Here is a 27013-nt window from a genome sequence, read left to right on the forward strand (position 1 = left end):
CCCCTCGGGCTTGCTCCCTGGAGCCCGGGTGTGGGCTGCGAGGGCATCAGCAGGGCGGGGGCTTCAGAGCCCGCTGGGCACAGAGGACTCGGGGCGCTGAGTGGCTCCTGTGCTCGTGGCTTGGCCCCCCGTTTCTCTGGGGTCCTGGTCTGCCCCGGGCTGCCCTGCCAGGTGCCTCCCCACACCCCGAGAACAAAGGCCCCGGGGCACGGGTCTCCCCCACCTCTGGCGGTGTGGCGTGCCCCCTCGGCCCGCTGTGCCTGGCCCTGCCCAGGGCCCAGGTGGACCCAGCCCCGGCCTGCCTGGCCCCGGCGCTGCCCCCGGCTCCACCTCGGGCTCAGAGTCCCCCGCGTGACGCACCACTCGGCGTTGTCCCGAGCGAGGGTGGGGCTGGCGAGCTCAGTGTGAGGTGCGGCCAGCCCAGCCCCTCCACCGCCCGGGTCCCGCGTCACCGCAGCGGGGAGCCGAGGGGCTCAGGCGGCGACCGAGCCGTATTTCCCCCCCCCCCGCCACTCGTCACCACGTGGCCTCTGGGCTCCGGAACGGGGAGCAGCCGGGCGCAGTGGGAGCCAGCACGCGGGGCCTGGGCCCCGTCTCACGGCCTCTCGCTCCAGTGCTCGCGTGCGCAGCTGAGGCTGGAGGGATGTGAAGGGCCGAGCCCGTGCTGGCCGTCCGGGTGGACACTGCCCTGAGTGGCCTCGGGGCCAAGCTCAGCCGCAGGAGTTCCCGGAGTCGGGGCTCGGCCGGGCCCGCCGTCTCTTTGGCACCAGGAACTAGGAGGATCTGGCAGGCTCCGTCAGGCTCCGTGCCTGCCTGCCTGGACAGGGGCCCAGTTCCCCAGGAGGACCCGCCGGTGACCTGCTAACGTCACCTGAGGACAGGTGGGGGTTAGCGTTCACGGAACAGGCAGCGCGGTGGGGCCAACAGAAGGGCAGAGTGGACACGGCCTCGGGGCCCCCTGCCCGCAGGCCGGCCGGCCACTGAGACTCTCAGGGAGCTGCCTGGGACGAACAGCAGCCACGGGACGCCCCGGGGTGGTCAGCTTGTCCCCAGAGCTGCCAGGTTGGCCGTTGCGGGTCTGTGAGTGCAGGTGGTCGTGGCCTCCGCTCTGACGGGCCCGTGGTAGGTGCCCGGTCCCGGCCAGGGTCAGTGCAGGAGGAAGGGAGCGGAGCAAGGGGTGTTCCAGAGTCTGCGGGGGTCACTCTGCGCGGTCTGACCGGCCTCCCGGTGACCCCAGTGCCACAGAGCCGGGCCGGGCCCTCCTCGCATGGCCGCGCTTCCTGTCGGCGATGCTGGGGGGGGGGTCGGGTCTGTCCTGGACTCTGTGTCTAGCCGGACGGCCCAGGCAGCCCACCCGAGGGCAGTGTCCGAGGACGCGGGCCAGATCCCCTGGGGCCGTGTGCAGGGGCCGCTGGGCCTCGGGCCGGAAGGAAGCAGCCTCAAGGCCGCGTGCGGGGGGCTTGCAGAACACGCCGTGTGAGGAGCCCCCGTCCTCCCTCCGCTGACCACCCGCAGTCAGGCTGGAGGGGTCTGGATGTAGAGTCGGGCGTCCCCAGAAACCCCACAGGCGTCCTGCGTTGCACAGCTGAACTTCCCTCGACTGTTTATGAAAGGTGTCGTCTCCACTAACAGAATCACACGATTCCCTCACACGGTTCCTCCCGGGCAGGGGCGGGGGCGGGGGCGGGGAGGGCAGGGCAGGGCGAGGCTGCGGGCGGGTCAGCAGGCGCCTGCTGACGTCCTCCTGGAAAGGTGTCTGCCGCCCTCTGTGCAAGACGCCGCCTTGCCGAGACGTCCCCGAAGTAGACCGGGACTGCAGGCCTGGTGGCATTTCATCAAAACAAGGAGGCAAATTAGTCTCTTTTATGCTTTTTAATGAATGCAATTTAATGGTATTTAATTTGCGTACAAGAAAGTTCACCCAGAAAAGAAAAGTCTGCAGCGTAGCACCTTTGTAAACTCACAAAGCCCTTCTCAGGCCTAATTGCCTCCCGGGCGCCCCAGGAGGAAGTGAGCCGGGCATTCAGCCGGGCAGGGCTGCCGCAGCGTGGCGGGACCCGGGGTTCTGCTTGTTGGAGCCTCGCGGTCGAGCCGGCTGCCCTGTCTCCGGAGCAGAGCGACGAGCTCGGGCAGGCGGCCGACGGGCACTGAGTCCCCGCTGACCGCTGGCCACAGCAGCTGCCGAGAGGCCCTTCCCCGGGCGTGTTGCTCTGGGCCTTGGGCCCGGTTTTCTCCGGAACATTCTCCACATTTCCAAGGCTTCCCACGCCCTCACACACCCTCCCTGTGCCCGAAGCACCCGCTGTCCCCCACGGACGGGCCTCAGGAACCCGGGACAGCCCCCCTGCGCTGGCTGGGCCTTGCCGCCTTCCCCTGGGTCAGGCCCACCCCCTCAGGCTGTCCCTGCTGGTGGCCCCATTCCGGGCTCTGTCCAGTCCCTGCCCTCTCTCCCATGCCCCGCCCAGCTGATCCCCCAGCCCCACTCCCGCCGTCCCAGGCCTGCCCAGTTCCGGTCAGTTTGCTCTCCCCCCGGCCCCGTCTAAGGATGCCCCCACCCGTGTCCCACTTCTGTCCGGGTACAGCCCCTCGGCCAGCTGCGGGGGCCAGCGGCTTCTCTGAGTAGTTGCCGACCTTAACTGTGCCCCAGACGTGAGTGACATCATCGCACGGAACCGGAAGGCCGGCACGGTGAAGACTGCGCGGCTCAGCAGCCGGTAAGCCTCGCCGGAGGGACACTGAGGCGGGCAGGGGCGGGGCGGGGGGTGGGCCCGGGCCTGGGGAGGAAGGCTGGGCGGCTGCCCTGGGCGGGGCACTTCTCCCGGGTGCTGAGTTGGGACACTGGGAGGGTCCCCAGCGCTGCCCAGGCTCCCTGCCTCCCGCTCAGGGCAGGGCAGCTGAGGCCCCCGAGCCCACGCCTCCCCCGGGAGGTGGCCCCGGGCGGGCGGCGTCTCCCTGTGCGAGGCGCGCCACCCGGCCGTCGGTCACGACACGCTTCCCGTTGCCCTCATTTACATGGGTCTCGTGCGAAGGGAGCGTGTGGCCATTTGCCTGGATGGCGGCATATGAGTCGGAGAATAATGGATTCCAGCGTCATGCTGTGAGGAGAGATTGTGTTCTTGCAAGACATAATGTTGTTTACTGGGTGTTAATAATCACTAATTAATAAACATATCTGGGCTTCTAGAACGTTGCCTCTGGAAGAATGAAAGTGTCAAGTGTTTAACTCGCAGACCAAGCAGCGTTTCTGTCTCAGGAAAATCATTTCCAGGAAGCGGTGGTGCTTCGAGGTGGCCTTTGTTTCCTGCCGGTGGCCGCGGCTCCTGCCCTCTCTCCCTTGGTGTGTGACCCCCCCTCGACCTCCTCGTCCCACCGACGGTGCCTCCAGGAAGCCCTCCCTCTCCCCTCGGGGCCTGTGTGTGGCTTGTCCCTGGTCAGCTGAGGGGCTTCGCCTGGTTTCCTTACACCCTCCCGTCCCGTCCTTCTCCGCCCCTGTGAAGCCCCAGGACGGGGGAGGCCCAGCCGCCTCGGCCCAGCCGGGGAGCTGTGGGAGCAGTGAGTGGCAGGCAGGCAGACCGCGTCCCTGGCAGCCGCTCTCCCTCCGGCTGAGGGCAGCGAGGGGAAGGTACTTCCAGCACCGCGGGGGTCGGAGTTAGTAGCTGGTGCTAGGATCTCTGCGAGCGGACGGTGTGACTTGGGGGGGCTTGTCTGTGGGAAACGGCCCCTGAGGGCCACCAGCAGCAGCGAGGGCGAGCTCGCAGGGACCTCTGTGCCCGTCCCGGCCAAGGGAAGTGACCGACTCCTGAGCACCGGGGCGGGACAGTGCAGAGGCGCAGCCCCAGGCCGGGCGGGCCCGGGGGCGAGTTTCAGGGCTCAGGAGGGGGATGAGGCAGCATGGATGGGCCCCGAGGGAGCACGTGTAGGAGGGGCCGCAGGGACCCCAGGTCGGGGACAGGCCTGACCAGTGGTGGGCAGGCGGGGCGGGGAGGGCTGAGGGTGGGCCCGGCTGTCCCGGCTGCCCTTGGAGGAGGGGACAGTGGGGCCCTGAGAGCTCGGCTGCAGGGAGGTTGGTTCTCTAGGAGGACCAGCGCCCTCCTGCCCCAGCCAGCCAGCAGGGGGCCTGCCCTGCCCTGCCTGGCCTTGCCCTGCCCACGGCCCCAGGCGCTCCCGCCGAAGCCCAGGAGAGGGGCCTGTCCACCTGTCCAGGGCCTGCACACCCCTCGCCCAGCCAGGCGCCGCTGCCCGCAGCTGTCCCCAGGGGAGGTCAGGAATGCTGGGCCTGGGGCCGTCAGCTCTGCACTGTCCAGGCCGGAAGCGTCGTGCTTGAGGGTCAGCGGCAGAATGGATCTGGCCTCCCAGGGCCCCCGCAGCTGTTCTCGGGTGTCCGTCGTTCTGCCCCAGGTTCCTGCCCGGCCAGCACTGTCCCTCCCCGCTCCCCGCGGTGCTGTCCCATCCTGTGTGGTGGCCCCTCCCCGGGCCGGTCACACTGCCCTCGTGCCCGAGGGGTTGCTGGGATGGCCTCGGGGTCTTTGCCTGCTGCTCCGGCCCGTCTGTCCCCGTGGCTGAGGTGTCTGCCCGACACCGTGGCTTCCCGGGCAGCTGCCCGCAGAGCCGGGCACGGCCCCTTCTCGGCCGCCTGCTCTCGTGTCCAGGGCAGTGACCGTTCCCACTGACCGATCCCACTGCCTCACACTCTCGTTCCTGAGGCACTGACCCCCTTTTCCTAAATTTGTCAGGCGAGAGGAGTATTTTTTTTACATTTAATCAGTTTTTTCAATGAATATCGTTTCTTTGATTTTTCTGGGTTTTGGGTTTTTTTTTCTCTCTCTTTTTTTTTCTATTTCATTCCTTTTGTTCTCAGCTTTGTAGTCTTCTGATTCTATTGGGCTTGTCTTAGCCTTCTTTTCCTTGTTTAGTTGGAAAATGAGTTGGCTGAATTGAAACCTTCCTCAGAGGAATATAGTGGCTATGAATTTTCCTCTTGCTACTAATTTAGTTGGTCCCACACATTTTCATGTATTGTATTTTCAGCTTTCATTGGGTTCAGAATACTTTCCAAATTTTTTAATTTCTTCTTTGAATTCTAGATTATAATTGTTTATTTTCCAAATATTTTCAGATTTTATAGAGAAATTTTACTTACAATTTATCGTTGGTTTTTAATTTAACTCAGGGGATGCCAGGGACTTGTTGTTTGCAACGCACTGAAGCACTCAGAAGTATTCTGTCTGCTTCTCGACCTCAGGCATTATAAAATGATTCTGTGTGTGAACCTACCGTCTGGCATCAGCCCTGCTACACTGCTTTCTGTGCTTTGCTCTTATCTATTTTCATGCTTATACTTTCAACACTGGTAGCTTTATGTTTAAAATACTTTTATTGCACCTAGGGATGGTGCCAGCCCAGGAAGGCCCTAGGTCCAACCCCTGGGTCATTAAATGCGCTCCTCCATACGTATATGTGCATTGTAAGCAATCCATATTTAGTGTCATGTTTCTGTCTCTCCACCACTGCCTCTTCTTTGGAACAAAGGTCATTTCTTTGAATCCACTTGCTGAGAAGGGGCCGTTGAAATCTGTGGTTTAGTTTCTGTTTGCCCCATTTATTCCTTCTTCCTCTTCATCTCTTTCTGCCGGCCTTTGAATGAAATGATATATTTTATTATTCTGTTTCATTCCCCTTGACCTATCTGCTGTAGCTTTACCATGCCTGTCTTTTTTTTAATGAATCACATGAGGTACAGTTACAGACTTAGAGACTTTAATTATTTCGTTTCTGTCAAACGATGATCGAGGACCCACCCCTCCCCCAGTGCCCACTCCCCACCCCCAACGTTCCCAGTACCCCTCCCCGACCCGCACCCTTTCCCACCCCGCCTCTGTGGCAGGCACAGTCCCTCTTACTCTCTGTGTCCTTTGGGGTGTTGTGGTTTGAGTCCAGGTACTCAGCAGCCATCGTGCTTGGTCCATACCTTCAGCACGCACCTCCCTTGCCGCTCGAGCCCTCCAAGCATCCTTTGCTTGGTGCCCCTCTCTCCGACCCAGCTGCCTTTCCCCAGCGCACGAGCCCGGCCTCCACGCCGTGGGGGTCCTCCCGGCCCTGGCTGCTGCTGTCCTTCGGCGTCAGCCTCCTGTTACGTGACGAGTGGAGGTGTCGTGCCGAGTGAAGCGAGGCAGAGGGATCGGGACAGGCAGGATGCCCGCACGCGTCTGCGGCATGTGAGGGCACACCAAGTGCCTGCCTGTCCTCACCCTCCCCCGAGCCCCGCGGGAGTCCCCTCTGCTTCGTGTCCTCCCGTCTCGTCCCCGCGTCCCTGCTCTCATCGTCCTCGACTGCACCCAGGCTCCAAGCTCCGTCCCGCCCGCGACGCCTCTGGGACCTGCTTCCCGGGGACCCGCCCCTTGGGAAGCGCCTTGGGCCCGGCCTGTCCCTCCGCCTCCGTCCCAGGGCCACATTCTCCCGCTGTGCTCTCTGCACCCCCACCGGGCCTTCCTGCCCGGTCCCAGCACAGGCCTCGAGGTTTTCCACACTGCACTCTGACCCTGTCTTGGCTCCGAGCTCGAGGTGGCGCCGGACGCTGCCCGCCCGGAGGTGCCAGCGCTGTGCAGCCCTCCTGCTGCTTGGCTGTCGTGAGGCTACCCTTTGCCCTGGACCTCTCTGTCCCTCGTGCTGGGGACTTGCTGAAGTTATTTTGTTCTTTGGGTTAGCTGTTTTCAGTACATTTTGAACTTTTTAAACAGCCACTTTTATTTTTCAATTCTTTAGATTTTTACTTGCTTGCTATGTTTAAGTCTCATATAATCTATATTCCCATTACGTAAAAGCTTTTCCCCTTTATTTAGACACTGTGGCTTACAAAGTTGTTCACAGTGCGTCTGCCCCAGGCCTCAGCCCCTAGCCCAGACGCCACCACCACTGTCGTCTTCTCCGGCCATTGTGTCCGTCTCCCCAGTCACTGCCCAAGCCTTCCTCTGCCGCAGCCACAACATAGTTTATTTTATTCTATTTAACATTTTTGCTTTTGGGGTCACACCCGGCGATGCACAGGGGTAACTCCTGGCTCTGCACTCAGGAATTACTCCTGGCCGTGCTCAGGGGACCGTATGGAATGCTGGGAATAGTACCCAGGTCGGCCTCGTGCAAGGCAAATGCCCTGCCCGCTGGGTATCGCTCCAGCCCAAAATAGTTTATTTTATGTTGCTTATTACAACTAAATGGCTAATGGAATTGTCAAAAAATATGACTTAAGTAAAAGAAATTTTGTGAAAATTGTTATATGTCCCCATGGGGACATTTAGTCCTTGTCTGAGGGTTTTCTAAGCCTTGTTGCTCTGTGAGTTGATGTTTTCGCGGATGAATTAGATACTCATTGTCCCCATCTAGCTTCACGTGCTCCTACTTGGATTCAGTATCGGAGAGTTTGGAGGTGTTGCACAACCACATGCGTGGGCTCCAACTCCAGAAACTCCAGAATATTTAACTGGTCCGTGGTCACATGACGGTGGCTGTGGGAGGGCGTGTGCCTTCCTGGGGTGGGGAGGGCTGCCCACCCCCACTCCGAGAATCTCGGAGCTCTCAGCCTGAAGACAGTGTGCCTGGAGCTCCTGCCGCTTGGCGTCTCTGCAGAGACTCTCCCCAAGGTGGTGAGCCCGGCCTTCAGCATGGCGGCGGCTGTGGGGCTGGTGACCTTGACCTTGCCCTCTCCTGAGAGGTCCTGGCGTTTCCAGCCAGGAGACAGGTGTACCCGCGAACGTTTACAGCGAGTCTTCTCTCCTGAGACCTAGTCCTGGGTCTGTAAGCTGGCCACAGACAGGCTCCCATGTGGGGTCCACTTCACTTCTGCATGTACTTTTCCCCCTCTGTTCTACCCCTCAAGGACTCAGACCTACCTGTTCCTCGGGATTCAGTCTTGCTTAAGAACGTCAAGTGCACGTGTGTAAATGCTGCGGGAATCTCCCTCATGCATGTGTAGGAGTGAAGCAGTGAGCAGGGCTTGCTCCTGGCTCTGTGCTAAGGGCCACACCGGGTGGGCGGAGAGACCACACGGGTGCTAAGGATAGAACCTGGGCCGATGTTTGAAAGAAAAGCACCCTCCAGGCCTGACTATGGCTTCGGTCCCTCTTTCGTGCTGTTTCTCTCTCACCTGAGTTTATCTCTGCTCATCTCTGCTGCCCATGGTCTTCCTCCTGCAGTGTCCTGCCTCGTGGTTCCACTACAGCCAGTCTCCTGTAGGACACTCATCCCCTCCAGGACACAGTCTCCTGTAGGACACTCGTCTCTAGGACACAGTCTCCTGTAGGACACGCGTCTCTAGGACACAGTCTCCTGTAGGACACTCATCCCCTCCAGGACACAGTCTCCTGTAGGACACTCATCCCCTCCAGGACACAGTCTCCTGTAGGACACTCATCTCTAGGACACAGTCTCCTGTAGGACACTCGTCTCTAGGACACAGTCTCCTGTAGGACACTCGTCTCTAGGACACAGTCTCCTGTAGGACACAGTCTTCTCTAGGACACAGTCTCCTGTAGGACACTCATCCCCTCCAGGACACAGTCTCCTGTAGGACACAGTCGTCTCTAGGACACAGTCTCCTGTAGGACACTCGTCTCTAGGACACAGTCTCCTGTAGGATACTCGTCTCTAGGACACAGTCTCCTGTAGGACACTCGTCCCCTCTAGGACACAGTCTCCTGTAGGACCTCATCCCCTCTAGGACACAGTCTCCTGTAGGACACTCGTCTCTAGGACACAGTCTCCTGTAGGACACTCGTCTCTAGGACACAGTCTCCTGTAGGACACAGTCGTCTCTAGGACACAGTCTCCTGTAGGACACTCATCCCCTCCAGGACACAGTCTCCTGTAGGACACAGTCGTCTCTAGGACACAGTCTCCTGTAGGACACAGTCGTCTCTAGGACACAGTCTCCTGTAGGACACAGTCGTCTCTAGGACACAGTCTCCTGTAGGACACTCGTCTCTAGGACACAGTCTCCTGTAGGACACAGTCGTCTCTAGGACACAGTCTCCTGTAGGACACTCGTCTCTAGGACACAGTCTCCTGTAGGACACAGTCGTCTCTAGGACACAGTCTCCTGTAGGACACTCGTCTCTAGGACACAGTCTCCTGTAGGACACTCGTCTCTAGGACACAGTCTCCTGTAGGACACTCATCCCCTCCAGGACACAGTCTCCTGTAGGACACTCGTCCCCTCTAGGACACAGTCTCCTGTAGGACACTCGTCTCTAGGACACAGTCTCCTGTAGGACACTCGTCTCTAGGACACAGTCTCCTGTAGGACACTCGTCTCTAGGACACAGTCTCCTGTAGGACACAGTCTTCTCTAGGACACAGTCTCCTGTAGGACACTCGTCTCTAGGACACAGTCTCCTGTAGGACACTCATCTCTAGGACACAGTCTCCTGTAGGACACTCGTCTCTAGGACACAGTCTCCTGTAGGACACAGTCGTCTCTAGGACACAGTCTCCTGTAGGACACTCATCCCCTCCAGGACACAGTCTCCTGTAGGACACAGTCGTCTCTAGGACACAGTCTCCTGTAGGACACTCGTCTCTAGGACACAGTCTCCTGTAGGATACTCGTCTCTAGGACACAGTCTCCTGTAGGACACTCGTCCCCTCTAGGACACAGTCTCCTGTAGGACCTCATCCCCTCTAGGACACAGTCTCCTGTAGGACACTCGTCTCTAGGACACAGTCTCCTGTAGGACACTCGTCTCTAGGACACAGTCTCCTGTAGGACACAGTCATCTCTAGGACACAGTCTCCTGTAGGACACTCATCCCCTCCAGGACACAGTCTCCTGTAGGACACAGTCGTCTCTAGGACACAGTCTCCTGTAGGACACTCATCCCCTCCAGGACACAGTCTCCTGTAGGACACAGTCGTCTCTAGGACACAGTCTCCTGTAGGACACTCGTCTCTAGGACACAGTCTCCTGTAGGACACAGTCGTCTCTAGGACACAGTCTCCTGTAGGACACTCGTCTCTAGGACACAGTCTCCTGTAGGATACTCGTCTCTAGGACACAGTCTCCTGTAGGACACTCGTCCCCTCTAGGACACAGTCTCCTGTAGGACCTCATCCCCTCTAGGACACAGTCTCCTGTAGGACACTCGTCTCTAGGACACAGTCTCCTGTAGGACACTCGTCTCTAGGACACAGTCTCCTGTAGGACACAGTCGTCTCTAGGACACAGTCTCCTGTAGGACACTCATCCCCTCCAGGACACAGTCTCCTGTAGGACACAGTCGTCTCTAGGACACAGTCTCCTGTAGGACACTCATCCCCTCCAGGACACAGTCTCCTGTAGGACACAGTCGTCTCTAGGACACAGTCTCCTGTAGGACACTCGTCTCTAGGACACAGTCTCCTGTAGGACACTCGTCTCTAGGACACAGTCTCCTGTAGGACACAGTCGTCTCTAGGACACAGTCTCCTGTAGGACACTCATCCCCTCCAGGACACAGTCTCCTGTAGGACACAGTCGTCTCTAGGACACAGTCTCCTGTAGGACACTCGTCTCTAGGACACAGTCTCCTGTAGGATACTCGTCTCTAGGACACAGTCTCCTGTAGGACACTCGTCCCCTCTAGGACACAGTCTCCTGTAGGACACTCATCCCCTCCAGGACACAGTCTCCTGTAGGACACAGTCGTCTCTAGGACACAGTCTCCTGTAGGACACTCGTCTCTAGGACACAGTCTCCTGTAGGACACTCGTCTCTAGGACACAGTCTCCTGTAGGACACTCATCTCTAGGACACAGTCTCCTGTAGGACATTCATCCCCTCCAGGACACAGTCTCCTGTAGGACACAGTCTTCTCTAGGACACAGTCTCCTGTAGGACACTCGTCTCTAGGACACAGTCTCCTGTAGGACACTCGTCTCTAGGACACAGTCTCCTGTAGGACACTCGTCTCTAGGACACAGTCTCCTGTAGGACACTCGTCTCTAGGACACAGTCTCCTGTAGGACACTCGTCTCTAGGACACAGTCTCCTGTAGGACACTCGTCTCTAGGACACAGTCTCCTGTAGGACACTCGTCTCTAGGACACAGTCTCCTGTAGGACACTCATCCCCTCTAGGACACAGTCTCCTGTAGGACACTCGTCTCTAGGACACAGTCTACTCTAGGACACTCATCTCTAGGACACAGTCTCCCGTAGGACACTCGTCCCCTCTAGGACACAGTCTCCTGTAGGACACTCATCTCTAGGACACAGTCTCCTGTAGGACACTCGTCTCTAGGACACAGTCTCCTGTAGGACACTCGTCTCTAGGACACAGTCTCCTGTAGGACATTCATCCCCTCCAGGACACAGTCTCCTGTAGGACACAGTCTTCTCTAGGACACAGTCTCCTGTAGGACACTCGTCTCTAGGACACAGTCTCCTGTAGGACACAGTCTTCTCTAGGACACAGTCTCCCGTAGGACACTCATCCCCTCTAGGACACAGTCTCCTGTAGGACACTCATCTCTAGGACACAGTCTACTGTAGGACACTCGTCTCTAGAACACAGTCTCCTGTAGGACACTCGTCTCTAGGACACAGTCTACTCTAGGACACTCATCTCTAGGACACAGTCTCCTGTAGGACATTCATCCCCTCCAGGACACAGTCTCCTGTAGGACACAGTCTTCTCTAGGACACAGTCTCCTGTAGGACACTCATCTCTAGGACACAGTCTACTCTAGGACACAGTCTCCTGTAGGACCTCATCCCCTCTAGGACACTGGTCTCCTCAGCTTTCAGGACCCTCCTCTCCTCAGGACAGTGGCCTCTGGTAGCATGGCTTCTCTTCTTGGATACTCATCTTTACAAGAGTGGAGATACGGTTCCGGACCACCCTTGGTGTTTCTTGTTCTCGTGACCTTCTCTGAGGTGTTGCTTTGGGGCTGGCAGCTGGCTGTTGCAGTGGGCCTGAGAGAGGCCGCACCGTGCTGCAGACGCGGGAGATGAGCCATTGTGTGCACTGTCACCCGGGTTCTGTGCCCGGCACCGCATGCCGGCCTTGTGGGACCCAGGCGTTCTGCTCCATGTTGAGTGGGGGTCCGTCAGTCCTGGGTTCTGGAGGCTGCCCTCCCCCCTCCGCCCCAGGCCACTGTCCTTGGTTGCTGATTCTGTACTTGGGAAGCGGGTGCTGCTCTTTGTGCATGCTTGGTCGTGTTTGTAGTGTAGGGCAGCGGGTGAGGGAGCGTCTTGCCCAGAGCTGGGCCCGGGGAGCCTTCCCTGCGGCCAGCCTGTCTCAGGTTCTGTTCTGAGCGGGTCCGCGGGTCCTGCTCCGAGCTCTTGCTCACTGCGCAGCTGCCCGGCGTCAGCATGTCCCTCCCGAAGTGGCCTGAGAGGCTGAGCGCAGCTGGGGGCGGGCGGGAGGAGCAGGCAGAGGGTGACAGGCTCCTGCGATCAGGGTAGCCCCCGGAGACGATGGTCATCCTCATGGGCGCTTGGGAGAGGCAAGGAGCAGGCGACTGGACTGGGCCCCAGAGAAATGTCTGTCCACTGTGCTCTGGGACAGCAGTTCCCGTGGCACCTGCTCTGTGGGGTCTGGGGGACGCAGGGGCAGAGCCGTCCCTCCTCCGTGGGGTCTGGGGGGGTCATAGGGGCAGAGCCGTCCCTCCCCCGTGGGGTCTGGGGGGGTCATAGGGGCAGAGCCGTCTCTCCTCCGTGGGGTCTGGGGTGGTCATAGGGGCAGAGCCGTCCCTCCCGTGGGGCCTGGGGGGGGTCATAGGGGCAGAGCTGTCCCTCCCCTGTGGGGTCTGGGGGGGTCGTAGGGGCAGAGCCGTCCCTCCCCTGTGGGGTCTGGGAGACACAGGGGCAGAGCCGTCCCTCCCCTGTGGGGTCTGGGGGACGCAGGGGCAGAGCCGTCCCTCCCGTGGGGCCTGGGGGGGGTCATAGGGGCAGAGCTGTCCCTCCCCTGTGGGGTCTGGGGGGGTCGTAGGGGCAGAGCCGTCCCTCCCCTGTGGGGTCTGGGAGACACAGGGGCAGAGCCGTCCCTCCCCTGTGGGGTCTGGGGGACGCAGGGGCAGAGCCGTCCCTCCCCTGTGGGGTCTGGGGGACGCAGGGGCAGAGCCGTCCCTCCCCCGTGGGGTCTGGGGGGTCATAGGGGCAGAGCCGTCTCTCCCCCGTGGGGTCTGGGAGGGTCATAGGGGCAGAGCCGTCCCTCCCCGTGGGGCCTGGGGGGGTCATAGGGGCAGAGCCGTCCCTCCCCTGTGGGGTCTGGGGGGGTCGTAGGGGCAGAGCCGTCCCTCCCCGTGGGGCCTGGGGGGGGTCATAGGGGCAGAGCCGTCCCTCCCCGTGGGGCCTGGGGGGGTCATAGGGGCAGAGCCGTCCCTCCCCTGTGGGGTCTGGGGGGGTCATAGGGGCAGAGCCGTCCCTCCCCGTGGGGCCTGGGGGGGTCATAGGGGCAGAGCCGTCCCTCCCCTGTGGGGTCTGGGGGGGTCATAGGGGCAGAGCCGTCTCTCCCCCGTGGGGTCTGGGGGGGTCATAGGGGCAGAGCCGTCCCTCCCCGTGGGGCCTGGGGGGGTCATAGGGGCAGAGCCGTCCCTCCCCTGTGGGGTCTGGGGGGGTCGTAGGGGCAGAGCCGTCCCTCCCCTGTGGGGTCTGGGGGACGCAGGGGCAGAGCCGTCCCTCCCCTGTGGGGTCTGGGGGACGCAGGGGCAGAGCCGTCCCTCCCCTGTGGGGTCTGGGGGACGCAGGGGCAGAGCCGTCCCTCCCCTGTGGGGTCTGGTGGTCATAGGGGCAGAGCCGTCCCTCCCCTGTGGGGTCTGGGGGGGTCGTAGGGGCAGAGCCGTCCCTCCCCGTGGGGCCTGGGGGGGTCATAGGGGCAGAGCCGTCCCTCCCCGTGGGGCCTGGGGGGGTCATAGGGGCAGAGCCGTCCCTCCCCTGTGGGGTCTGGGGGGGTCATAGGGGCAGAGCCGTCCCTCCCCGTGGGGCCTGGGGGGGTCATAGGGGCAGAGCCGTCCCTCCCCTGTGGGGTCTGGGGGGGTCATAGGGGCAGAGCCGTCTCTCCCCCGTGGGGTCTGGGGGGGTCATAGGGGCAGAGCCGTCCCTCCCCGTGGGGCCTGGGGGGGTCATAGGGGCAGAGCCGTCCCTCCCCTGTGGGGTCTGGGGGGGTCATAGGGGCAGAGCCGTCCCTCCCCTGTGGGGTCTGGGGGACGCAGGGGCAGAGCCGTCCCTCCCCTGTGGGGTCTGGGGGACGCAGGGGCAGAGCCGTCCCTCCCCTGTGGGGTCTGGGGGACGCAGGGGCAGAGCCGTCCCTCCCCTGTGGGGTCTGGGGGACGCAGGGGCAGAGCCGTCCCTCCCCTGTGGGGTCTGGGGGACGCAGGGGCAGAGCCGTCCCTCCCCTGTGGGGTCTGGGGGTCGTAGGGGCAGAGCCGTCCCTCCCCTGTGGGGTCTGGGGGGGTTGTAGGGGCAGAGCCGTCCCTCCCCTGTGGGGTCTGGGGGACGCAGGGGCAGAGCCGTCCCTCCCCTGTGGGGTCTGGGGGACGCAGGGGCAGAGCCGTCCCTCCCCCATGGGGTCTGGGGGGGTCATAGGGGCAGAGCCGTCCCTCCCCTGTGGGGTCGGGGGTCGCAGGGGCAGAGCCGTCCCTCCCCTGTGGGGTCTGGGGGACGCAGGGGCAGAGCCGTCCCTCCCCTGTGGGGTCTGGGGGGGTCATAGGGACAGAGCCGTCCCTCCCCTGTGGGGTCTGGGGGACGCAGGGGCAGAGCCGTCCCTCCCCGTGGGGTCTGGGGGGGTCGTAGGGGCAGAGCCGTCCCTCCCCGTGGGGCCTGGGGGGGTCATAGGGGCAGAGCCGTCCCTCCCCTGTGGGGTCTGGGGGGGTCATAGGGGCAGAGCCGTCTCTCCCCCGTGGGGTCTGGGGGGGTCATAGGGGCAGAGCCGTCCCTCCCCGTGGGGCCTGGGGGGGACGCAGGGGCAGAGCCGTCCCTCCCCTGTGGGGTCTGGGGGGGACGCAGGGGCAGAGCCGTCCCTCCCCCGTGGGGCCTGGGGGGGTCATAGGGGCAGAGCGGTCCCTCCCCCATGGGGTCTGGGGGGGACGCAGGGGCAGAGCCGTCCCTCCCCAGTGGGGTCTGGGGGGGACGCAGGGGCAGAGCAGCCCCCGGTCCCAGCGGTTGTGTACATGGGGTCTCTCGCCACCCCTGGTGCACCCAGAGTCTTTGGGTCAGCTGACTCTGATGCTGTCTGGCATTCGGCCGTGGTGGCTCCTCTGGACGCAGCAGGGAGTGCCCACCACCGAGATGGTGCCAGAGGTGGGCGACTTCCCTGGCTGCAGGTGGAGTAGAGAGGGACGTCCAGGCGTCCCCCTGCCCTGCAGTCGCTCCCATGTCACATGCTGGGAGGCTTCATTCCAGCCTTAGGGCTTCCGGGGGTCTCATCCGGCCCCCGTGTGCCTCTGCCTCCCCGGGAGCCCATCACAGCCAACAGGCCAGCACCATGGCCATGCCAGTGCGTGTTTCATAGACGTGTGCTGGTGGGAGTCTGCGTGCATGTCTGCGTGTGCGTGTGTGCATATGTAAATGTGTGTACATGTGCGTGTGCATATATGTATTTGCATGTGTTCATGTGTGCATGTGCGTGTGTGCATGTTTGTTTACGTGTGTGCATGCACATGTGTGCATGTGTGCGTTTGCGTGTGTGTGTGTGTGCATGTGTGCATGGGCATTTGCATGTGCATGTGTGCGAGTGTGTGTGTGTGTGTGCGGGGGCCGGGGAGACTCTGTCCTGCCCACCTGTGTCGTGGGGCCGTTACCCCCCAGCTCTTCTGCAGAGCTGTGCAAACTGGCCAAAGCTTCCTTCTGAATTTAAGGGTGAATTCTTCCTCTCCTACATTTGAAGAGTAAGAAGAGACAGTAGCAGCCCTGTTTTTTTTATTATACCTTTTGTAATAATTTGTATATACCTTTTAAATAATTTCAAGTGCCACAAAATAATGTTAATAGCTCAAAATCAAAAGTTAAAAAAAAAAACCTAAGTATAATTTTTAAAATCTTTTTCTCCTCAAGCGTTTTACGATGGGATAATGAGGCAGATGTCTGTCAGCTGGAAGGACATTTTGACATTGTTATGTGTGCTGACTGGTAAGTACATAAAATCACCAACTCCTCTTAGCAAAATAGCTTCGCCGGAGGGCTGGGCCGGGCCTCCTGCAGACGGCGGCCAGCCAGGCCACCTCCCTCCGTAAATTAATATTCATCGCCATGTGACAGCCCAGGGCGGGCCTCATCTCCACTAACTTCTGCCACATTAGTTCCCAGAGATTGATTCTGAGAAGCATTTCCATTCTCTGGAATCGCCTGTTTCATGCTTGACGTGTCAGTAAATGCACGACTTAGGCAAATTGCAAATAATTATGGCTCGGAGAGGAGCCGTCTGGAGAAAGAGGAGTTTATCAACACAAACAGCTCAATTAGCTTACTTCTTCAGGGAGATCTGACTATTGATATAAGGGATCCACGTATGTGTACAGTACACACACATATGTGCACCCACAAACACGCCTGTGCAGCATCATCAGGGAAGCGGCTTTCCTTTAAATGTGTGTTTGCCATCTGATATTTGCAGTGGATTCGATTATGATACTTAATTATACATAAAACAAGAATTATAACATCACGTTTTATTGTTATGCAAATACTCTTAAAATCTGTGTGATGCTTTTTAAATCCATTTTCCATAGCCGTCCTCGCTTCCCTGTTAGCCCAGTCTGCTAATGAGCGTCTGATCCTAAGTTACAGGATAAACACGTGTCAAACCGTCATAATCATTTCTACTCATATCACATTTTTTTCGTGTGTGTTGCATAATAATCAGTTCAGTGTATCAGAAACATCGACAGCTCAGTATTGCCCTGTTAGATGAGGTCCGATTTGTAGCTTTAACATTCTCTTTAGTAACGCTTCAGATTTGAAAGCACAAACTCCAGCTCTGAGGCAGTCTGAGTGTGCGTCACCGACCAGGAGGCCGGCCCTGGGGCTCGGCAGAGGGCGGGTGCCGCGGGCTTTCCTATCATTATTTTTATTATTCCGCAAAAACACTCCTGGTAACTTCTTTACCCCAGTGAGTGCGCGCGTTCTGTTTCATGCAGAGGAATGCGTCTCCCTGGGAAATGGTGACTCGGTGTCCGTAGCTGAAATCTGCCTTTTCGGCCCTCTGCGCTGCTCACCCCAGTTTCAGAAACCTTGTTTGGGGGAGCCTGGTTTCCCGGCCCCTGCACTCACTGGGCGTCGGGTGACCAGAACAGGCCCCCTGGGAGGCCTCGTCCTCTCCCGATGGGTCGGTGGGGGTGGTGGGGTGACGGCACCAGCAGGACCCCCGCCCGGCCTGCACCCAAGCGCCTGGGAAGAAAGATCCCAGCCAGGGGCCACAGCACAGGCCCCTGTGCCCACACACACTCAGTCCCACACACTGTGAACCCATGCACGTGCACACACATGCTCAGTCACATGTGTGTTGTGCTTCATATATGTGCACAAACATGTAGTCATATGTACATGTATACTGGGACTCTGCTTCATGCACTTACATGCACACATTCAGTCACATGTGTACTATGAGACTGTACCAGGACACACAGGACTTCACATGTGTACACATACACTCAGTCACATGTGCATTATGAACCCAGACCAAGACGTGTTTCATGTGTACGCATACTCAGCCACACATGTACTGTGAATCTGTACCAGGGCACAGGGCTCCACACATGTGCACACACACTCAGCCACACGTGCCCTGTGAGTCCATACCAGGGCGCGGTGCTTCATGCGTGTGCACATGCATTTGGCAGGGCTGTGCCGGCACATGCACATGAAGTGCAGCCCTGCTCTGTGTGGCGAGGGCTGGGCTAGGAGGGGTCTCTGCTGGCACCGCCCACAGGGGTGGGGGGTGGGGCAGGAGCTGCTCCTGGGGGCCCGCGGAATCTCGTCCCAGAATTGCTCCATCTCCGAGTGGTATCAGGACAGTGGCCAGCAGGGACGGGCAGGGCAGTTGCTGAGGGTCTCTGAGGGGCCTGTGCTCTCCCGCGAGCGTGCGGTCAGACCCGGAGGCCCGTGCGGGCAGTGGGCACTGCAGCCCGGGTGCCTCCCGTCGCCAGTCCCGGGGCAGGGGACACTGGTCCTTCTCCCGCCAGGGCTGTGGGCACCGGGCAGCGTCCCCACTGGACTCTGGCCTGGGAGGCACTGTCCCGTCCGCAGCCCCCGCACTGCCCAGGGGAAGGCAGGCTCGGACCAGCCCTTCCTGGGGGTGAGCCGGACAAACAGGACGCCGGCAGCGGCCAGAGCCCGGGTCCCCGGCCAACGCCCGGCCTGCAGACCAGCACCCACGCTGCTCTGTGACCTCGCCTGGGGCGTCACCCTCTGGTGACGAGGACACGCAGGCCTAGACCCGTTCCTCTTCAGGAGAGGCCGGGGGTCTCGGGGCCCCTTCCAGCTGCTGGACAGTAGCAGCGTGTCCCAGAAACCCTGACCAGAGCAGGGACTGTCCCCCCAGTGCAGTACTCGAGCCCCCAGAGAGACACGCCCGGACCAGCAGCTGGCGAGGGTGGCGGCCACTCACCAAACAGGTCAGGGCATGGGTGCCCCTGCCGGGCCCCCTCTGGTCGCGCCCGTCCTCCGGGAGGGGGCGCAGACTCTTCCCAGGCTGGTTCCCACTCCCTGCCTGTGGGAGCTGCTCTCGGCACGTGCCGGGTGAGGGGTCGGGGGCTTCAAGGTGGGCCTCTGGGGCCGGGAGAAGCTGCCCTCTCCACAGTGGGGGCTCGGGCTGTACGGGGGCGTTTGCTCCTCCCTGCTGACCATGGGACTGACCGGGCCACGAGGGGTGGCCCGCCCACTGCAGCTTAGGGAGGGGCCGGGCCCGGGCGAGTGCTCCCAGCCCAGCCTGGGAAACGGACCGGGCCTGGGGTGGCGAGGACGGCTGACCCCAGCCTAGTTCCCTGGGGAACCGGCCCCCCTGCTGGTGGTCCCTCGTGCTCCCCAGGGTCAGCATGAACGAGCTGACCGCAGGGACAGCAGCTGTCCTCGCCCAGGCGGCCAAGTGCCGGTGTGGCCATTGGCTGGTGGCGGCGCCATTGGCTGGTGGCGGCGCCCGGGTGCGAGCCGCAGGCACGGTACAGCCCCACTCCCTGGACCCGCCTCTCTGACTCTCTGTCCTGCTCCACAGCCTGTTTCTGGACCAGTCTCGAGCCAGCCTGGTGGACGCCATGTGGCGGCTGCTGCGGCCGGGGGTGAGTGTGTGCGGGTCGGAGGGTCCGCGTGGGCCGGGGGTGGGGCGAGGCCGGGCCCCCTGCAGACCCCGTCCACCCTCTGCCAGCCCTGCCGTCCACTCCAGGGCGGGTGGGGCCTCTCTGGGCCTCGCCCTGCAGTTTGCGTGGGGGGCAGCTGAGCGGGGAGAAACCCCGCGGCAGGGAGGTGGGCCCGCCGGCCAGCAGTGTCCGCCGACACGCCCGTCTGTGCCCGTGAGGAGGTCACAGAGCTCGCACCCGCTGGGTTTTCATTCCTGGGGCCGCTGCTCGGAGCCCGGAGCCCTGTGGCCCCCGTGCATTGCTCACGGCCGTCCACGTGAAGCCGGGAACGGGGCAGGAGCTCTTGCACGTCCGGAGTCACGGTGCCGTGGGCTTACGGGGCGTGGGCATCACTGCAGCGTCCGTGCACCAGGCAGGCTCCTGCCCGTGTGCCACTCGCCCTCTCTCCCTCTCGGGGCCGGAGGACACACGGCAGGGGGGCGTTAGCCTTGCACGCAGCCGGCCCAGAGTCAGTCCCCAGCATCCCACTGGTGCCTGAGCACTGCGGGGTGGGCCCCAACAGAGATGCAAAGCTTGTGCCGACGCCCAGCATCACACGTGCCCCCGTGGACCCTGACCCTCGGGGCTGGGCCCCTGACCCACCCCGCCACGCCACCCCCTCGCTGCAGTCGGGGCGAGACGGTGAGAGCTGTCCACCACGCGGGTGCTTGTCCCGCGCAGGGTTCCGGAGCAGCTGGCCCCTCGCTCTCCCGTTCTCCTCCCTGGGCGGCTCAGAGCTGGACGGGCACTCAGGCGGGCAGCGCGACCTGACCGGCACCAGCGGCGGGCGGGGACCTGGTCCCTGTGGGCCCTGCTGGAGCACAGAGCCCAGAGCCCACACGTGGGTCCCTGAAGGAGCAGCGGGAGGCGGGTGGCCGGTGCAGACGAGGACGCACAGGGCCTCGGGCGGGCGGGCAGCCCCTGGTTCACGTGAGGCTGAAGCATCATGCGGGACACAAGTGAGCGTGTGGGCTGCGTGCACGCGTGTGCGCAGGAGAGCTTGTGTGAGTGTGTGACTGGAGAAGCCTGAGTCGAGCATATGTGTGCTCTTGTGTGAGCTGTGAGGGCACATGAGCCCACGCATGTAGCACGTGAGTGTATACATGGAGCATGTGTGTGGGGCACTGAGCACGTGCATGTAGCATGTGTGTGAGGCACGTGAGCATGTGCATGGAGCATGTGGGGGCACGTGAGCGCATGTACAAAGCATTGTGTGAGGGCATATGAGTGTGTACATGGAGCATGTAAGCATGTGCACAGAGCTGTATGTGAGGGTGTGTGCATGGAGCATGTAAGCGTGTGCACGGAGCATGTGTGAGAGCCTGTGCATGGAGCATATAAGCATGTGCACAGAGCATGTGGGAGAGTGTGTGCATGGAGCATGTAAGCGTGTGCATGGAGCATGTAAGCTCGTGCATGGAGCATTGTGAGGGCGTGTGCACAGAGCATGTGTGAGAGTGTGTGTATGGAGCATGTAAGCATGTGCATAGAGCATTGTGAGAGCACGTGCGGGGCTGGAGCGATAGCACAGCGGGGAGGGCATTTGCCTTGCACGCGGCCGACCCAGGTTTGACTCCCAGCATCCCATATGGTCCCCTGAGCACTGCCAGGAGTGATTCCTGAGTGCAGAGCCAGGAGTAACCCCTGAGCATCGCCAGATGTGGCCCCCAAAAAAAGCATGTGCATAGAGCATGTAAGTGTGTGCATGGAGCAGGTAAGCATGTGCACAGAGCATTGTAAGAGCACATGCATGGAGCATGGAAGCAAGTGCATGGAGCATGTGTGAGAGCATGTGCCGGAGCACGTAAGCGTGTGCATGGAGCATGTAAGCATGTGCATAGAGCACTGTGAGGGCATGTGAGTAGTGGTGGGTTGGGGCAGGGAGGGCGGGTGCATGTGTGGATCAGGCGGACACCCTGTGCCCGTGTCCAGTCTCCGCGTCTGTTCAGAAAGTGTAAACAAGCCACAGAGTCCTGGGGCTGGACAGGGCAGGGCCGGATGCAGAGAGACGGGAGGAGGAGCTGGGGCCACCTTGGCCCAGCTGGGCTCGGCGTGGACCGACGGTGCTGCCATGCGGGAGAGACCGCCCAGCACACACCCAGCGGACCGTGTCCTGTGTGAGGGTCCCCGGCTCCTCCCAGGGATGCGTCCACCTGCTGCCCGACCCCCAGAGCCCACCCTGCGGGTTGGCGGCCAGTGACGAGTGCCCAGACAGTGCTTGGTGGCTGGGCGCGTGCTCTGGCCCGGGTGCGTGCAGGGGAGGCCGGAGACCCCCTGCGTGCGTGGGCAGGAGCTCCTCGGGCTGATGTGCGGGGGCTGCGGGCCAGGGCAGGAGCTTCTCCTCCCGCCGGGGGAGGACCAGCTGGGAAGAAGGGGGTGCGGGCGGGCCGGCCGGCTGGAACGGGAGCTGGGAGGCCAGGCCCGGACACGAGCTCTCGGGGGCCACAGGAGGGGCAGCCCGTCACCTCTGCAGGACGGGCTGGGGCCTCCCGCCGCCCCTGAGTGGACGCTTACTCCCCTGCGAGACCGGCACAGACCCCTGTCCACCCTCACCTCTACCACCCTCACCTCTACCCTCACCTCCGTCATCCTCACCTCCACCACCCTCACCTCCACCACCCTCACCTCCGTCATCCTCACCTCCACCACCCTCACCTCCACCACCCTCACCTCCGTCATCCTCACCTCCACCACCCTCACCTCCACCACCCTCACCTCCGTCATCCTCACCTCCGTCATCCTCACCTCCGTCATCCTCACCTCCACCACCCTCACCTCCGTCATCCTCACCTCCGTCATCCTCACGTCCACCACCCTCACCTCCACCACCCTCACCTCCGTCATCCTCACCTCCACCATTCTCACCTCCGTCATCCTCACCTCCACCACCCTCACCTCTGTCCCTCCAGGGGCAGGCGGTGGTGTGTGCCCCACGCCGGGGGCGGACGCTGAGCCAGTTTTGCTGCCTGGCGGAACAGGCGGGCTTCCTGCTGCAGTGCCTAGAGGACTACGACGAGCTCGTCTCGCGCCTGCACGCCAAGGTCAGTCTCCCGCCCGCAGACAGCGCCAGTCCCGGGGGGCCTCCCCGGGATCAGCTCCTCCCGCAGGGCACCGGAGGGTCTGAGGAGAGGGGTCCTCGCGTGGCCAGCCTGGCGTGTGCCCCCAGACCCGCTAATCTCCCTCAGAACAGACTAATTTGCCGGATGCAGGGGAGGTGGCGGAGGAGGAAATGATAAACAAGCGTTTATATTTTAATGAAAAACCTTTGGCTTTCGAGTGGGTTAACTGCTCAGCTGCTCCCAGAGAGCTGCAAGGTGAGTCTAATTGTCTCCTGTGGGACTGTAAATCTTTATCTCTGCTGGCTCCTCGCTGGGGTCGCCTGGCAGCTGGAGACCGCTAAATCCCGAGCAGAATCACACCGTTCGGGGTGACGTGTCAGAGCGGGCGCTACAAGATTTAGGTCAGAAGCACTTGCCCGAGAGTGATTTGTGAGCTTGCTCACATCAGGCGATGCTATCGGCCTCTATTATTCATGGGGAGGGCCGGCTCCGGCCCCCGCCCACACAGCCGTGGGCACCCTCCAAGAGGGAGGCCCCCACCCCAAGGTGCCGCCTCTCCTCCCCGAGCGGGGGACGAGCACTGGGCTCTGGGAAGAGGTGCAGAGTCCAGGAGGAAAGCAGGAAGTCGAAGGGCCGGGGGTCACCGCACTCCCCGCAAGCCGCCCCCGGCCCTCACATCCCGTCCCTTCAGCAGCCCGGCCGGACGCCAGGTGTGGGTCCGGGGGCCCCGGCTGGTGCTGGGGCTCTCTGTGCCCAGCTCATGGCAGCAGGGAGAGGCTGGCTTGCCTGCTCAGAGGTGCCCCAGCTGGGGGACGCCCTCCCCGCCCTGCAGAGTCGGGTCCCTGTCCACCGCTGAGCCCCGGGCACCGCTGGACTCTCTCTGGGACTCAGGTCCCAGCTCCCGGGAGTGGCCCTGCCGTGGCCGCGTCCCATCCCTGCGGCCACCCCTGCCCCCCGCGTGGGGCGGGCGCCCAGCTGCAGGCTGCGTGGCGCGATAATGCGGCCGCCGCCTAATCTTGTTACACAAATGCTGGAGAGTCATGAATTTTAATCCCCTCCACATCCGCGCCGCACTCCCCCGGCTGCCCCTCGGCCTCTGCGGGGGAAATGAGTTTCGGCTTGGCACGGGGCAGGTAGGAAGCCCGGGACCGAGGCAGCCGCCCGTGAAGCTGATTAACGCGATCAGGGCCCGGCACTGCCGCTCGACTTTTCACCTTCCTTGGTAGCCGGGGATCTTGTTTCCGGAGAAAGAGCAGCCCAGAGCCGCGGCACCCGCCCCCGTGCCCGCCCTCCCCGTGCCCGCCCTCCCCCTCTCCCCGTGCCCGCCCTCCTCGTGCCCGCCCTCCCCCTCTCCCCGTGCCCGCCCTCCCCGTACCCGCACTCCCCCTCTCCCCGTACCCGCCCTCCCCCTCTCCCCGTTCCCACCTTCCCCCTCTCCCCGTGCCTGCCCTCCCCCTCTCCCCGTGCCCGCCTTCCCCCTCTCCCCGTGCCCACCCTCCCCGTGCCCACTCCCTGCCCACATGTCCTGCTTGGCCAGCCAGTGTCTGTTGAGTTGCCCCCATGTGGGTGCTGGTGACCTCGTGTCCCGGGCATGAGAGGGGACAGGTGCTTCCCGCAGGGGAGGCACTTCCCGCAGAGCCCCTGCCCACCAGTGCCCGCTGAGCCCCCTCAGTGCCCTGGAGAGTCGCTGAGTTGCTTTTTCATTTTGTTTTTGTTTGGGGGCCACATCCAGCGGTGCTCAGGGCTGACTCCTGGCTCTGTGCTCAGGACTGACTCCTGGCTCTGTGCTCAGGACTGACTCCTGGCTCTGTGCTCAGGGCTGACTCCCGGCTCTGTGCTCAGGGCTCGCTCCTGGCAGGGCCTGGGGGACCAAACCGGAGCCAGCGGTGTGTTGGGCAGCATCCGGCCCGAACTGTCTCTCCAGCCCCCAAGTTGCTTCTCTGGCTTGGTCTCCGCGGGGCCTTCTCCAAGGGTCCTCACCTTGTCCTCTGTTGTCTGCAGCTGAAGGAGGAGAAGCCGGACGTCTACGAGGAGGACCTGCACTACCCGCTGCTGCTCCTCCTCTGCAGGGCCGGCCCCGCCGACTGAGCCTCGGGACGTGCCTGGGACGTGCTTTCCACACCCCTCCCGCTGCCGCCCAGGCTGCCCTGCCCTGCCCGCGCTCCCCGACCCTCCCTTTGTTCTGTCCTGGTGGGGTCCGTCCGCCTCGTCCGCTGCGGGCCGGAGGCAATAAAGCTTCTCTTCCCAACTCCCCGGAATCGAATCAATTGTGCCAGAGCCGCCTCCTCTCCGTCCCTGGCGCTTTCACAGGCCTGTCCGCCCAGCCTCCCGCACTGACCGTCTGTGCCGGACACAATGGCCAGCGGCCGGCCCCTCCTCCCCAATTATGTGTGATTAGTCTCAGCGCGCGGTGTCAAGGAGCGGGAGTGCGTGCCATGCTTATTATCTGTTTAGGGGGATCTGGGCCCGGCGAGGGGGAGGAGGCCTCCGGCCCTCCAGGAGCCAGGGGGTAGCGGGCAGCACCTCGCCCCCGCTGCCCGCCCACACCTCAGCTGGTGGGAGCCTTCACCCCGGCTCGGGCCGCAGCTGGCGCTGGGAGCTGGGAGCGCGTGGGGGTGTCCGAGGTCCTGCGGGCGGCGTCCCCCTGCCCAGGAGAGCACTGGCCGGTGGGCGGGGCGGCCCAGGGCGGCCGTTAGATCACACGTCTCTCGCTCACAAAAACTCGAATTGCAATGCCCAGTGATGGGCTAACATCACAATAACAGCCGTTTGCTCCTCTGGGGCTGGAGCAGCGGCCAGTGGGTCAGTGCGGGAGCCGGGGGCAGCACAGCCCTCACCTGCCCGGGCTCCTGGCTGACGCTCAGAACTGGAGTGTCGGGGCCCTGGGCCGGAGGCACAGGGAGGCAGCGTACCTGGGCCGGAGACAAAGAAGCAGAGCTGGGGGGTGGCTGCGGGCCGCACCTCTGCCCCCCGCAGGTCTTTCTCTGGAGAACGAAGCACGAGCGGGGAGGCCATGGCCACGCCTCAGTGGCTGAGCACCAGGGGCAGCTGCAGCTCCGAGAACAGCGGGTGTAGACACGGGGGGGGGGTAGGCATAGACACGGGCGAGGGCGGGTGTAGACACAGGAGTGAGGGCTGGTGTAGACACGGGGGCGAGGGCAGGTGTGGACACGGGGGCCAGGGCGGGTGTAGACACAGGGGTGAGGGTGGGTGTAGACACAGGAGTGAAGGCGGGTGTAGACACAGGAGTGAGGGCGGGTGTAGACACAGGAGTGAGGGTGGGTGTAGACACGGGGGGGCGGGTGTAGACACAGGGGCGAGCGCAGGCGTAGACACAGGAGTGAGGGCTGGTGTAGACACGGGAGTGATGGCAGGTGTGGACACGGAGTGAGGGCGGGTGTAGACACGGGGGCGAGCACAGGCGTAGACACAGGAGTGAGGGCGGGTGTAGACACAGGGGCGAGGGCGGGTGTAGACACAGGAGTGAGGGCTGGTGTACACACGGGGGTGATGGCAGGTGTGGACACAGGGGTGATGATGGTGTAGACATGGGGTAAGGGCGGGTGTAGACACAGGAGTGAGGGCTGGTGTACACACGGGGGTGATGGCAGGTGTGGACACAGGGGTGATGATGGTGTAGACATGGGGTAAGGGCGGGTGTAGACACGAGGGTGATGGCAGGTGTGGACACAGGGGTGATGATGGTGTAGACACAGGGGTGATGATGGTGTAGACACGGGGTGAGGGTGGGTGTAGACACGAGGGTCATGGCTGGTAGACACAGCAAGGGCGGTGTAAACACGGGGTGAGGCGGGCTAGACCCGGGGTGTGACTGAACGCTCCGGCACCACAGGCCCGCCTGGTGCTCTGGCTCTCCCCGCCATGTGCGAGAAGCTCGACGAGTGTTTGTTGATCGCTGAGAAGAGCGGAGGAGGGAGACGCTGGTCTGCTGTTTCCCTCCGGACTTCTGGGCTGGGCAGCTCCTCGCCGTGTGGCGTCTGCCCGTGCCGGCCCCGCGCTCCCCAGCCCTGGCGTGTGGCGAGAGAGACCGTCCCACAGCGTGGGCTGAGGGCTGGGCCCCAGGCCTGCAGACGCACGTGAGTCCCGGCAGGCCGCCCCGCTCTGGGCTAGTCCTGGGTGCGGGCGCCACGCCGAGGCCCTGCCGGCCGCCCTGGCCGGTGCCATGCACCCGACTGCAGGTGCTGCTGGTCAGTTCTGGGTGGGCAGAGGGTACGGCTCGGGGAGCCGGTGCCCACAGCCAGGAGGGCCCTGAGCCCACTTGGACTCGGGGAAGGGGCCAGCGGCCTTCCCTCCGCCTGGAGGCTCTCACCGCAGGACCGTCCAGGCCAGCCCTCGCAGGGCCGCAGCTGCCGTCCACGCCTGGGAGCCAGGACGGCAGCACCAAGGGCGCGGCCAGGGACGCCCTCCCCCTGCCCCCCGCAGCCGCCCCCCAGCCACCCTGGGCCCCCGCCCTCTGTCTCTGCCTTCTGCTGGGGGCCGGGGGGAGCGTCCTCTGAATCCAGTTTGCCTTTTCGGCCCCCGACTTCCCAATTAAGACTTTTTTGATGGATAAAACAGATCATACCGTGACTTCTGAAACGGCAGCCAGCCCGCAGCAGAACTGTGATGAAATGGCTAATGGGGCCGCGGAGGGTA

At 62.5% G+C, this 27013-nt stretch overlaps 1 protein-coding gene across 1 annotated transcript in view; it reads left to right on the top strand.

Moving 5' to 3' along the window:
* The window catches only part of CAMKMT (calmodulin-lysine N-methyltransferase), a 160926-nt gene extending 136312 nt beyond the window's left edge, over positions 1 to 24614 (top strand). The window contains exons 7-11 of the mRNA XM_055122856.1: positions 2648 to 2714; positions 16024 to 16098; positions 19178 to 19241; positions 22208 to 22339; positions 24359 to 24614. Coding sequence (XP_054978831.1) covers positions 2648 to 2714; positions 16024 to 16098; positions 19178 to 19241; positions 22208 to 22339; positions 24359 to 24445 — 425 coding nt within the window. The 3' untranslated portion in view covers positions 24446 to 24614. The remainder of the gene's footprint in view (positions 1 to 2647; positions 2715 to 16023; positions 16099 to 19177; positions 19242 to 22207; positions 22340 to 24358) is intronic.
* The last annotated feature ends 2399 nt before the right edge of the window (positions 24615 to 27013 follow it).

This window comes from Sorex araneus, chromosome X (genome assembly GCF_027595985.1).
Source record: "Sorex araneus isolate mSorAra2 chromosome X, mSorAra2.pri, whole genome shotgun sequence".
Taxonomy (NCBI): Eukaryota; Metazoa; Chordata; class Mammalia; order Eulipotyphla; family Soricidae; genus Sorex; species Sorex araneus.